Source organism: Ctenopharyngodon idella, chromosome 10 (genome assembly GCF_019924925.1).
Source record: "Ctenopharyngodon idella isolate HZGC_01 chromosome 10, HZGC01, whole genome shotgun sequence".
In the NCBI taxonomy this organism is placed as follows: domain Eukaryota; kingdom Metazoa; phylum Chordata; class Actinopteri; order Cypriniformes; family Xenocyprididae; genus Ctenopharyngodon; species Ctenopharyngodon idella.
The window spans coordinates 2,589,527-2,603,997 of NC_067229.1; the positions used below are offsets into that span (position 1 = coordinate 2,589,527).

General features: G+C 37.4%; 2 protein-coding genes across 3 annotated transcripts; one reads left to right on the forward strand and one right to left on the reverse strand.

Moving 5' to 3' along the window:
- The first annotated feature begins 1,659 nt into the window (after positions 1–1,659).
- On the forward strand, positions 1,660–10,707 carry cers4a (ceramide synthase 4a). 2 transcript variants are annotated; one of them, XM_051911088.1, is made up of 11 exons: positions 1,660–2,336; positions 3,133–3,312; positions 5,118–5,239; positions 6,218–6,336; positions 6,463–6,520; positions 7,676–7,726; positions 8,140–8,232; positions 8,320–8,448; positions 8,812–8,918; positions 9,061–9,217; positions 9,301–10,707. In XM_051911088.1, the coding sequence occupies exons 2-11, from the start codon at positions 3,225–3,227 to the stop codon at positions 9,496–9,498; spliced, it is 1,122 nt and encodes a 373-aa protein (XP_051767048.1). In that variant the 5' UTR covers positions 1,660–2,336; positions 3,133–3,224; the 3' UTR covers positions 9,499–10,707. The 2 variants fall into 2 exon arrangements, with proteins under 2 accessions (XP_051767048.1, XP_051767047.1); XM_051911087.1 differs by having other exon boundaries at positions 1,886–2,336; positions 5,118–5,235.
- On the reverse strand, positions 9,762–14,295 carry LOC127521712 (kelch-like protein 23). The gene is made up of 3 exons (XM_051911089.1): positions 12,860–14,295; positions 11,834–12,242; positions 9,762–11,128 (listed from the first exon to the last, which is right to left on the reverse strand). Exons 1-3 carry the CDS (start codon positions 13,866–13,868, stop codon positions 10,822–10,824), a joined length of 1,725 nt encoding a protein of 574 aa, XP_051767049.1. The 5' UTR covers positions 13,869–14,295; the 3' UTR covers positions 9,762–10,821.
- Positions 14,296–14,471: the final 176 nt, after the last annotated feature.

Sequence of the window (14,471 nt, forward strand, 5' to 3'; positions counted from 1 at the left end):
GAGTGTTTTGGCTTGTTGTTAGGCAGTTGCTAGAGTGTTTTGGCTTGTTGTTAGGCAGTTGCTAGAGTGTTTTGACTGGTTGTCAGGCAGTTGCTAGAGTGTTTTGGCTTGTTGTTAGGCATTTGCTAGAGTGTTTTGGCTTGTTGTTAGGCAGTTGCTAGAGTGTTTTGACTGGTTGTCAGGCAGTTGCTAGAGTGTTTTGACTGGTTGTCAGGCAGTTTCTAAAGTGCTTTGGCTGGTTGCTAGGCAGTTTCTAAAGTGCTTTGGCTGGTTGCTAGGCAGTTGCTTGAAAGTTTTGGTTGGTTTATATTTAAATAATAGATATTTCAAGCTGCTGTCCGTAAGATTTGCCTCTTAGTTGCCATCTCTGTTTGAAACCTGCAATTGCAGTTATATGCGGAATTATTATCTTTACGTGCATTGTCTAAAGTTTGCTGTCAGTCACCGCACCGGTGTGGATACTGTACTTCGGAATCACCGATTGTAGTCTTGAAGTATGACCAAAGTAGTTTTTTTTACCGGAAAATGTCATCTGAACAAGTAAGTAACTTTTGTTCTGACCAACTGAGTGAAAAAGCATTAGGCCTACAATAAATCGCTGCCAATGGTGATTAAATCTAACGATCGCTTAGCTCATATTGCATCAAACCGTGCAAATTATTATTGTTGTTATACTTTGTTCTCAAATTTTTAATGTTAACAACATCAGCATTGCATGACTATGTGTATTTAGTGTGTATGAGCGTTACCTGTAGATTTCAATTTCTGTAGCCACTCCGAAGTCTTTTGCTTTTTGACCACAGCTGAATCGCCAGTTGTCACTGATGATTGTCATTTGGATCTTTCTGGATTACAGTCCGTCATCAAAAAGATAAGTTTAATTATTCCAGCTGCTGTGAGAAAAGGCTATAAATGATCCACTACCAGCAGCATCCTATATGCAGGGACTCCTTTCTTTCTGTTTACAGACATGACGTAATGATGCAAAGACGAACGGCTGTATGCTCGAATTTCCCGCGGAAATCCACCAGTATCGATTTATTATAAAACATTATTACAAGCTTACCGTTGTGAATCGGGCCAAGGTAAGGAGATAGTTTTGAACACTGGCTGGTTATGTACTTGCTCAAAAATTGATTTTGGATCATTTTTAACCAAAGAAAGTTATGGACTGCAGCTTTAATTCATTTAGAAAAGCAGAGAGAACGTGCAGTGATTTGCATTATGAAGCCAAATACGGCTGGCACCATGGAAGCTCACATAGAGTGAATACATTATATACAACATTAAGGCCATCCTTTTGATGTTTACATTGGCTTTTAGCCACAGGTTAATGCTCTGCAGTCTGGGAAAACATGCATATTAAAAGCCAAATAAAGCATATGCAATGTACTGTCATTAGATGGAACAAATGACCTGTGCAAACCTATGTTTTCATAAAGATGGAGTGTGTGCTGTTGACAATATGCTGAAATAGTTGAGAGACTTTTCAACAATAAACAACATTGTTTTCCTCCTTTTGAAATCCCAGCTGATATGAAAACAGACAGGTTGATTGTAAGGAGCGAGACAGACAGGACTGACACACACTCCTCTCCTAATTGACGCTGTAAGTTGGCAGAGCTTCTAAATACCTGTCAATCATTTTCTTGGCAGAAACACAAAACAGGAACAGGGGAAATAATCTGTGACATTGAACCTTTTGATTTCAGCAAAACCACACCTTGCTTGATCATATCTCTAGAAAATTCTCACAGTCAATACACATACCCTTCTGTTTTCTTAATATTTTACAAAAAAAGAAAAAAAAAAAATCTAGGATACTATAGTTAACTGTAGATAGACAGATAGATATTGTTGGTGTTCATCTAATAGTCATTAGGGGGCGTCTATACTGGTGTTTGTGGAAAGCAAAGCACCTTACAGCATGTTTCCTCCCTGATGGAGAGAAAGACGGAGGAGATGCTGCGGCTGCTGCTAAAAGCTCCCGTTTCTCATGCGTTTTCATCGGTTCTCTCGACTCTGGGATAATTTCATGAATGCAGGACCAATTTTACTCTTGGAAGCTCCTAAAAGACACAAAAACAGAGGTCTATGTGGTGGACGTGAGTTGACGTCGTCAACAGGGTCGCGCGCATTCCTACGAATGAATATTCGCCGGAAGAATCAGCGCGAGGGATTGTTTTTATTTCGATTCAGAGCGATCATGATGCTGGATGCTGTTTATATCGAAGAACGGGCAATAAAAAAAAAAAAACGCAAATACGCTTTGAAGAGGCCTGTGTCCTGCTTTAATCGATATCCATTATCGCCTCTCATCCTTGAAGCATGGACAGGTAGTTTTTAAATTATAATTATAATCACGTAAATATTACCATACATCATGCGTTCCTCGCTAACATAATGATTCGATTATTTTGATGTGGGCGTGTACGGACGGCTGTCTTCGTTATTTTTTCTTTATAACACAACTTATGTCTCTATCATTATTACGGCAATAAATCACAAATAATTATTGATTTCGACGATTTTGACGGGTTTTTTGTAGATTAATAACCTGTTTGATTTGTTTACATTCTTTTACGACTAATATGTGGCTTCAAAACAGTATATTTTTTATAATATAACAGCGATTTAGTCTGCTTTGTTGTAAATATTCGGCCTGAAATCTACGATCGGCTAATCGCTGTGTCGGGCCGTTTAGAAAATACGTTTCTCGTTATATTGTCTATTTTATTTAAACTCGGCTGTCAGAGTGATGTATTCATCGCATAGCAACCGCTCAAAATTTACATTTTAAAGTAGTAGTTCATCAAAAAAATAACAAATCTTTAATTATTATATAGAGTTTGTGATATTTGAGAAAGTTAACCATGGTTTCACTACAAATAAAACCAAACCAAAAAACAAACAAACAAAAAAAACATGGCTTTGCTTCACTAAACATAGTTTAACCATGGTATTTGTAGTAAAACTGTGGTTATACAAATGGTAATCAATATGGCAAAAAAAAAAAGTTAGTGCAATTTTACTATAATAAACCATGGTTAATTTTCTACTGTGTCATCAGTAAATGGTTTATCTGCTGTAATAAGTTAGCAGCCTTTTATGACTTTCTCCTTCTGTTTATAGACTAGAGGAACTTGTAAACCAGTGGATATGGCGGCAGGACTTCTGGCTTCCTCCTGGCGTCACATGGAAAGATATCGCAGAGGGGACATTGGATGGAAGTCGGCATCCCGTACCCCGCGACCTGCTCATCTCCCTGCCTTTGGCCCTGGGTTTCATTGCCCTGCGTTTTGTTTTTGAAAGGTCGATATCAATATTATGTTTTCATTGAATTATGTTTGAATTTATTACATTTAATGCACAGCATTGTCCAAATAAATAAGCGCAATGATTGGTCCATCAGGATGGAGGGTAGCGTATGTTCCTCGGCATTGGCGTATACATTACTGTAAACACTAGTGTATTGGGTAACTAATGCTTGGTTTGGTTTTTCCTGTGGGATTTCTCTCCAGTGCGCTTAGGATGCTTTCTAACTTTAACTAAGATGTATTATTCAACAGTTTGTCTTTTAATGATTAAAGCGAGGATATCAGCGTGTCAGTTCTGACAGAATGAAAGTGGAGTATTGTTTTCACAGGGTTTTGTTGCCAGTGTTTCCACTCATGCAGTGTTGGCTGCTATTTTTACACTGTTTACGACTGGATACTCAATGTTTCTGAAAACTAAACAAGTGCATCTGATTTTAGAAAAATCACATTTTTTTGGATAAATCTCAAAAAGAAATGTACAGTTTCAAATGAAAATCAGATGAAAAGTGTTTTTTAATCATTTTATATATTTATGAAAATGTATGTATATTTATGTTATTTTTGAAAGATCAATATTATAGTTTTTTTTTTTTATCGAATTATATGTGAATTTATGTAATTTCCCACAACGAAACTAATGTAGAGCATCATCTAAATAGGCGCAAACTCTGATTGGTCCTTCATAAATAAATATTATTTATTTATTTATCTATTAGGGATGCACAATATATTGGCCACCATTTCGGTATTGGCCGATATGTTCATTTTTAATGTTATCGTTATCAGCCCGATAAGAAAATTTGGCAGATAAAAAAATTTGGCCGAAAATTTGCTTTTATCGGCTGATACCGATTATTGGCCGATATATCGGTGCATCTCTAATAAAAACATTATAATTGTGTGCTTGGGACATGGCTTTTAATGGTGAGACTCCTGTTTTTGTAATCAGGCTCTCAAAAATTAAAAATTTTGATTTAGATTTATTGGCCAATATATCGGTTATCGGCTTTAAAGAATTATCGGTTATTAGTATCAGGCCAAAATTTTCATATCGGTGCATCCCTATTATTTATCTGTTGTTAATGACAATTGAGCACATTTCCCACCAAACACTCGTTTACGTAATGCAAAAAAAGTTTTACTACACTATAATTATAAAAATAATACTGTCCAGACACAAAAAATATAATTTTTATAATTTTTTCATTACAGTAATGAGAATAAAACTTTTTTAACCAGGCAACGCAAAACTGTTGTGCGATGTGAAACAATGACAACCAGTAAGAAGATATTTAATGTTTAATGCATATTTATGAGAAGCAGTATTTTGGACCAATGAGTTTCGTTGTGGGCGGGGCTACCCAGCATTATGTAAATCAACAAAATGTTGCTTGACAAAACAAAATTGGCTTGGACAAAATATGCAAAATTCAATTTCTTATTGATTTGAGGTGAAGTATGCCCTGACCCGCTCTTGACATTCACACTTATATTATGGAGTTGTCAGGTGTGTTTGGCAGTGTGTCTGGATCAGGCGAGTCAAGCGCAGACCTGTAGAAAGGGTGCGATTGCCTCTGGGTTACAGCAACAGCTGTTTTTTACCTCCTCCTGAAACTAGAACTTGACCTTTTTTTTTTTTTTTATCAGATGGTCACTAACATCTTGGTCTACAGCATCTTGCTATTGCGTAAAGTTTTTGAGTTACAAAAGCTGTCAATAGTGTATCTGTTTGCAGAGAAGCGTCAAGGCAAGGTCGTCAAGGTCGCTCTCTTAACAAAAGCCATTGTCTGTTACTCCTAGGGTTGTGGCGCTGCCGCTCAGCCGATGGTTGGGAGTCTGTGACAGGGTTCGGGTTCGTGTCACGCCTGTCCCGAAGCTGGAGGCGTTTTACCTGCAGAAGAACAAGCAGCCGTCACAGGTTGGTGAGTCACATGTGCACCTGTGTGTGGCAAGGCTGAGACTCTGATGTCACTGTTACACCTGAGGCTCTGATGTCACTGTTACACCCTACATAGGCAGCTGATGACGAGCATAAAAATATGTAGCAAATATTGGGTACAATTTTCCATTTTTAATTAAATATAACTGTTTTATCAGCATTTTTCAGTATTAAACAAATATATATTAAAATTCATCTTGTGTTTTTTTTTTTTTTTTTGCCCTGTAATTGCCTTCTCCCTGAATTATACATGCAGTGCTGACTGGCCAAAATAATGTATTTAAGAAGGCAGCATAACATATTAGAATATAATATTAAACATTTATAAATTGTTAATAATTTATAACATTTTTTATAAATAATATTTTAGACATTATTAATGATTATAAAACAAAATGTTTAATAATTAAGATAATTAATGATGTAAGATAATTATATTCTATTATATATTCTATCAACTAAATTATATAATATATATATATATATATATATATACACAAGTATATATATATTTTTAAATATATTGTATTTAAAAATGAATTTTTTTTTTATATATATATATATATATATATATATAAAAAACTAAAATTACAAAAAAAATAAATTATTAAATAAATATTTAAATACACTAAATAGTTAATAAAAAACATTGAAAATCATTAGATTTAAAATAATTATTAAGATAGACTGATTAATAAATGTATTTTATCTTAGCATTAGTTTGTATTCATTTTTAACTTTGGATTCATTTTTCATTATATATATATATAGTAGTGATAATATAATGAGGGGAAGAAAATGTGCATAATCGTCATGTAAATAATGTCTAAAAGTGCAAAAAATACTTGCATATATCAACATATTCAATTTCAAAATATATTTCTTTTAATTTTTGGGTAAAAATGACTAAGGTTTCAGGAAGGGCTCTTATTGTTTTACTGTCTGTGTGTTTTTTGTTCAGAATGATTTAGTGGTTCTGGAGAAGCACTGCGGACTCACTCAGCGCCAAATCCAGACCTGGCTGCGTCAGCGCCGGAACCAGGACAGACCCAGCAACACCAGAAAGTTCTGCGAAGCTTCGTACGTTCACATACTTTCTTTAAAATGTGCTAAAAATGCCTTTAAAATGTGCTAAAAATAGGCCACATCATCATTTGTGATTGGTTTGCATTTGATTAACATGGCATTTTGTCTCTCATTTCTCAGGTGGAGGTTTGTCTTTTATCTCATTGCGTTCTTAGCTGGTCTCATCTCCCTGATTAATGTGAGTATCTCCAATGACTTTCACCTTGCTGTGATTTCTGTTCTCAGAAACAAAATGCCATTTGTGCCTGACAATTTCAGAAAATGTTTTTATTCTTAGCTTTTCATTTGAAAACATTTTTCTAAACTTTCAAGTTTTTACAAAGTTTCCCACCATTTGCGAAATAATTTGGTAATATTTTTATTATAAAAAGATGTTCTTTAAATTAAGACACTACATGCATTATTTTGCTTCTATAACTTTTTATATAACTCTATTTTACTGCAGTTTATCTATTTGCATCTGTAGGTTTCAGTTAAAATACATATCTTTTATCATTTTCTCAAAATGAGTTTTTTTCTCCACTTCAGCAGGACTTACATTCACCAAAATTTACAGTTTTATTTCCATCTATATTCTGAAGGTTTTTATTGAGGGGTTTGTTGATATAGTATAATTCACCTATTTTATTTAACATTTTATTCCAGAAACATGGAGAAAATGTATTTTTTTCTGGCTGTTGACAGTATTTTTTGATTTATGGACTGATAAAGAGAGAACTCCAAAATCCCCTCTGTAAAAACCTTTAACTCTAAAATGTTGATAAAATAAAACAATAATTTTGAGCCTGGCTTTATCCAGGTTTCAGATTAATACTCTGGAAATGTATTTAAATTAGTACATATTGAATTAGATAACACATAATTTGCAAATCTAAACATAAAATAAAAAAACTTAATAAAAAAATAAAAAACAAAATAATTGTCTTCATGTACTGTGATTAATCAATGGTGATATCTATACATTTTTTTAAATTAATTTTTTTCCATATTCACATGTGATAAAAAAGTGAAGACAGTAATAAAGTTTTTTTTTAGTTGAAATATTTATTTTATTTAAAGTTAATTATTTATAGAGATAACTCTCTCTCTCTCTCTCTCTCTATATATATATATAAAATGTAATTAACTTAAATACTAAATCATTTTTAGTATTTCTTCATTATCTCTAATACACTTACTACACAAAAATTGGTGGTCATTTATGAACGATAAATTGGTACTTGTTACTCCAAAGTAGAAAAAAAAGAAGTGTTTTTGTAATCAAAACTTAGCTTTTGCCATTTATAACAAACACATTTACGTTTAATAATTTTTGTCACATGATGTTCTCCAGACTCCATGGTTTTGGGATCATCGGGAATGCTGGAGCGGATACCCAAGACAGGTCCATAACAAATGCCTCTCCACACACGCTCACTTCCTGTGAACAATCCCAGGAACTTTATTCACTCTGTTGAGCTGCTTTGAAGGAAATTGGGCAGAAATCTGAGAAACTAGTCAGCGCCGCACCCTACGACACCATCAAAACAGTCATGATTCATCTCACAAGAGCCCGAAATATATTGAATCATCAACCATAATCTCAATTAAAATAAAGATCTTTTGTTTTCAGAAATTATGGATGAAATGTTTCTGTTAACTGTTCAGTTTACTCGATATTACGTAGATATATATAGATATCTTTCTTATTTCTTATGTTCATTATTATGTTCTTAAGCCAACATAATAAGAGGAATAAAATTCATAGTTGTGCTTTTCCAGATCATATTGTCATATTATTTCTGATTTCATCTGTAGGGCATAGCAGAAGCCCAGTACTGGTATTACATCATGGAGTTGTCCTTCTACCTCTCGCTTCTGCTCTGCGTATCGGTGGACATAAAGCGCAAAGTAAGTTTCACTTGTTCAACATGAACTCCTCTGAAGGATCTTATAATTGATAAATTGTGCTTATATAGTTTTTTCCCGGTTGTGTAGGACTTCAAAGAGCAAATCATTCACCACATCGCCACCATTTTCCTCATCGCGTTCTCATACTGTGCAAATTATGTGCGCGTGGGTACCCTGGTGATGCTCGTCCACGATTCCTCTGACTTCCTGCTGGAGGTAAATCGCTCTCAGGATTCACACTGATAAAACAATAGTTTTATGGCCCCGATTGCCATTTATTTCAGATTTTGGTTCATTTGAATGTCCACATTGTTCATCACAGAAGTTTTTTACTGTAAAACAGGATTCTACTAGTTTGGATCTTGTTAGATTTATTTTATAAGTTGTTTCAGGTTCTTTTTGCTTCAGGAGTAAATAAATACCCGGAAATACATTATACACTTACAAATTCCCCTTGTTGGAAATATGAGTTTTTTTTCCCTTAATAGCAACAGAATGAAGCACATAAATTACCTTGACTTCCGCCAGTTTATCACTCACATAAATAACCAGTGTTTCATCTTAATTGTTGGTTTGCAGTCTGCCAAGATGTTCAATTACGCTGGATGGAGGAAGACCTGCGATGCCCTGTTTGTTGTTTTTGCTGCGGTTTTCCTGGTAACTCGCCTTGTGGTTTTCCCATGCAGGTAATAACTTCATCGTATCATGTATGAAGGCGCATTTCATTTGAAACATTTATTTCAAATGATTTTGAATACGTTGTTCGCAAATATAAGATGTTTAGATGGTATAAACATTGCTTTGAAGATTTATAACCTTTATTTCCAGAGTTATCTATACAGCTGTGGTGGATTCATTGGACGTCTTTCCTCCGTACCCTGGTTATTATTTCTTAAACGGCCTTTTGCTGGTTCTTCAAGCACTGCACATCTTCTGGGCTTGGCTGATTCTTCGAATGGTTCACAAATTTGTCTTTTTAGGCAAAGTAAGTATCAAAGTTGCTATCTCTTTAACTATTTTCTAAGTGTTATGGAAGTGTCATTTTAAAAAAAAAAATTGTGTTTTAAGGTGGAACGTGATGAACGGAGTGATGAAGAGAGTGAGGCTGATGAAGAAGAAGATGAAGTTGGAGAAGAAGAGTGCAGCTGGGAGCAGAAAAAGGGTGCACTTAACTCAAAATTTGTGTCATTGGCCAATAACTGTGTTTTGAACAATTTAACCAATCAGAGACGAAAAATGAATAGCAGAACGCCAAAAGCCAGATAGTAAATCTACTTTATGTATTTGTTTTGTTTAAACATGTTGAATAACCTCCACTCTCTTGACTTATCTTGTTTGACAAGGTCCAACTTTGATTCCAGATTGACAATGTTTGTTTGCGTGAAAACATAAGGAGAACCTAATGCACTGATTGCGTAGAACAAATACTACTACTTGTTTGTATTATTACATTACCATTAGAGTATATTTGAAATAGGCTCAAAGTGCTGTCTTTAATTAAAGTTAGTCTAATTAATTAAAGTGTGATGGCTGTTTAGAACTTAAACAGCAAAATAAATAAGGTGGGGAGCATAAAAAGGATTCATAAACAATTGTTGAGCTCTTGTTTAAATTAGGTTGCTAATGTGCTGCAACTGTTCGTTATGGAACAGTGATATGTAAACACAAGTCGGCCCTCCTGATGAGAGATACCCACAATATTTAGGTGCACTCTTTTTAAATACTTTTAATAGAACAAAACATATAGATATTTCAGTCTTAGATATTTTAAACCTGTGAGTTTTCTGCAGTGGCTCTTATTTTTCCAAATGGTCACTGGTGGACCATTAGAAAAGACTTAGAGCGCCATCTAATGGTGAACTGTCCAAATGTCTTTGTGATTTTTGCTGCTGTTGCAAGGGACTACTGGAGCTTGTTGTCTTTTGTCCGTTAGTACTTTTTGTTGTTCAACATGAAATACAATGATTTGTGCATTGAAATCTTAAAATCAAAGTGGGTAGTGTGATTTGAGGACTCCTACAGTATGTAGGCCCCTTGATTTCTTGAGTATTGAATCTGCTCCAAGGGCTAAAGGCAAAGTGTTTTTGTTTTGCATAGGGCTGGAAATGTATTCATGTTTAGAATACAGTAACACACCTAACCTAAGTTGTTTATTTGCACCATAGCCATGAACTGAGCCTTTTGTCCGAAAGCTGTGCGTCTGTCCTACACTTTCACTTTAATTTTCAAATGACCTGTGATTGTTTTTGTATGGATACATTTTTGTTTTTGGTTTTTGGGATTTTACTGTGCTCTGATTTCGCTAATAGTAACATAATGCAGATGTTATATAACTTGTAACAATGACAGAAGAGGGATATATTCTTATGATATATGAACTACCGTCTTTGATACTGTGGTATTATTGCATTCTTGTTTTTCACTCTGCCATTTTCTCTGTGCCCTTTTGAATAACAATAAAAATGTGAAGAGTAATGATCCTTATATAATTAATCATCCCCAACTTTGCACAACAAAATGTTTCTGTATTGGCTTTAATGAATGTCCTTAACTTTGGCTGAAAGAAAGAACTGTGTTACCATTATGACTTCAGAAGGGATTCACACGCATTGTGACACATCCTCTTATGGGTACAGGACATGGTATTTTATCATCAATTTCTAAGCAAGTGTCAATGTAAGGGTCCAGTAGGATCATGTTTGGGTATGTTTTGTTTATCTTCCTCTCGCTCAGTATGTAAATCTGCCCATTCACTGTGGCACAGCCTGTGAAGAATTTGTTGTCCAGACAGTCTTCTTGAAGAATGGTCCACTCATCTGTGTCGATGTCTAAGCGCAGAGCCTGTCCTCCCAACAGATAGAGGGCACCATTGAGTTCCGTTGCAAGAAGGTCATAACTGGAAAATAAGAACATGTATCCAACAAGATTCTACAAGTGTACAGAACTGATACAGGGCTGGTTCAGTTGGCATCACTGCATTGCCTTAAAGGCAGGAACACACCAAGCCGATGCCGACGAACTAGTGGCAACAAAAGCAGACTGAAGGGTTGGCTCACGTCGGCAGCGTCTGGGTCCAAAGTTGCCCTGACACACCAAACCGACGCTCGACGGCGAAGTAGCACGTCCATTCTGCGCCTGCGTAAGATAAAATGCCTTTCCGTACCAGCAGGTGGCAGTAGCTGAACAGCCAATCAGAATGATCAGATGGCCCGACAGACTGACGAGCTCCGACGCCGATTCAACATGTGGAATCGGCCGAAAAAAGCCGACGAGGACCAACTTCAGCCAACGGTGCGGAACACACTGAGAAAACTTAGTCGGCCAACGAACAAAAACAGCCTGACGGCCGACCGTCGGCTTGGTGTGTTCCTGCCTTAAAACAGCAGTGGGCAACTCTGGCCCTCGAGGTCCACTGTCCTGCAGAGTTTAGCTTCAATATTAATCAAACACACCCGCCTGTAATTTTCAAGTAATCATGAAGACTTTGGCTTGATTTTTCAGATGTATTTGCAGAGCTCAACTCTGCAGGGCAGTGTACCTTGTGGTCCAGATTTGTCCAACTCTGTCTTAAAACAAGTTGGACACAATTTTGTTTACTCACCGTGGGAACGGTGAATAGGACACCACGTCCCATTGATCAACCTCTGGTCTGTACCTCTGAATCCCACTGTAAACGTCTCCATTCTCATCCAGACCACAGGCCACGTAAATACAAGTCCCCAACGTGGCAGTGGCCGCTCTTTCCACAGATCGCACCATGGGGCTGACGGTGTCCCATTCTTCCGCTCCCAGCACTAGCCTCTCGACGTCAGCCACAGGTCCCTCGTCCATGCTTCCGCCAAATACAAACAGCTTGAACTCCAGAGCCGCTGAGCAGTGGCTGTGTCTGGACTTCTGCATTGCCGGGCCGTCCACCCACTTCTCATTGCCATGCTGGTAAATGCTCACCCAGTCCACGCTGTACCACAACACATCCCGGAAGTAGCCTCCAGTCACTACTATGTTGTCCCCTTAGAGCAAGAAATAACATTTTAGATGGCGTGGAGAGTAAGACAAAGAATGTGAAATAACAGCCTTATTCGGTTCCTGGAGATCTACCTTAATGCAAAGTTCAGATCCAACCGAAATCAAACACACCTAAACCAGCTCATTAAGATCAGGAATACTCGATAGTTACAAAACAGGTGTATTTGTGCAGGGTTGGAACTGAACTCTGCTGGAAGGAACCAGATGTTGTTGTTATCTACAGAGTTCTGTGTGAGACTCTTCTTTTGCAGGGGTGGATGGGACGGGCACCTTCAACTGTAGGGGCTGAAACTGAGAAATGCAGTTGTTGTATTTTTCATGCAGTCCAACGAGAACAAAGAAGGATCACATGTTTAACCAAGTATAACTGTGTAAATAGTTCTGGTTGGCTATTCATATTACAAAGCATTGTGGGTATATGCTGTTCTTTGCTCACCCTCTTGCAGAAGTGTACTTTTAATTGGGTAGATCTACAGGAAAACGATTGGGCACCTCTGACATAAAAGGCTTATATTTGGAAGGACATACAACACCTGATCAACCATTTTCCAGATAGGTCATTATGCTAACAACTTGAGATGAGGACAGATGAGGTTGTTACCTACTGCAGCCACGGAGTACTGTGTGAGACACTTCTTTTGCAGGGGTGGTTGGGATTGCCACCTTCCACTGTAGGGGTGGAACTGATACAGCAACTGTTCTTCTTGCTCATGTGGCCCACCGAGAACAAACAAAGTTTCCCTTGAACGAGTTCTAGGCATAGACCTGCCCATAGTCCAGCTGCTGGGCAAGTTATCGTTCAGTCTGCAAATGAGCTTCGCACGTGGGTCTGAGCTGTTTATCTTGGTCAGAAGATCAGTAATGTAGGGAAGACTTAAGCACTCCGGCCTAACCAGGCCCACTAGTTCCATGAAGTCTTCTTCCCGACTTGGGTCAAATGTTGCCCAGCGAAGGGCCACGTCAAGGACTAAGTCTTCCCTTGGAATGCTCAAATTGTCGCTAGCGAGGAGGTCAGCAATGCTTTCCTTAGAAAGGAACATAAAGTCCTGCTCGGAGGCTATTGCAGGTAGATGGGTCAAGACTACGTCCCTTGCTGCAGCGTAGAGATCCAGACAGCCAAGCTGCCAAGCATAGGCCATCATTCCCAAGCAATTACTAAGATGCAATTGCCTTTCCAAGAACTTACAGCAGAGTAGCCGAGCCCTGTCCAACTGAAGGAAGTCAGCAGCCTCCAGAATATCAAGGACGTTCTTTCTGTCCAGGGTCAGCTTGAAGTTCTTTGTGAACTCCATTAGTGTGTGGAACTGCTGCAGTCCAACTCCTTTAATCTCAATGTGCTTCCTGGTGCTCTCCCGACCGCCGCCAAAGAACAAGGCTCGGAAATAGGGACTCTGCTGGGCCAAATGCTTGCGGTTCACAAAGAATGACTCTCCCTCCACCTGGAGCACTACGTCAGGAGTGGCAATGACAGCATGCTGATCCTTAACTAAATCTTTTTCAGTTTCTGGGCTCTGGACATTTGTCCAGACTACTTCTTGCTTACCACAAGCCATAATTGTGCACTCACCCTCCCACCACTCTCTTCTCTGCTGAAGCATATCATGTGACATTCATAGCTTTGCCCTAGCCTGTCACTTTCTCTCCACGGGAATGGGGTCAGCAAGCAAAGGAAAGCAAGAGCTAAATATATCCTGGGTAAAGTGCTACTGAGACCCGATTTCAAAAAGCACACTGCTTTTGCAAATATATTAAAGGACATATCTTTTTGAGGATTGTTATTATACACTGCAAGACTGACATCAGTCTTCACATCGAGGTATAAAATGTGTATGTTTGCAAGATTTAAGTCAATACCAGAACAAACCACAAGGGGTAGATGTTGGACAACTGAACATCTCTAACCCATGAGTATTTTACTTCGGGAAATGTTGAATTTTAACTTTTTTGTTTTAAATATCTATATGGCTCAAGAATAAATGCCTTTAGAGAACACACTGCATGGAGGGTTTCTTGTACTGACAATAAATATGCATTAAACTTTTGGCATTTTGTGATATGACCCTGTCTCCATTTTGTAAGAATAATAACTTTTATGGCATCAACTGACTCTTAAAAAAGTAATTCAAACAACTGCACAATTGTAGCCTACATCTTGGATACATCCTGGCATTTATTTAATTTCACTACGATTTTTGACAAGAATAATGCAATTC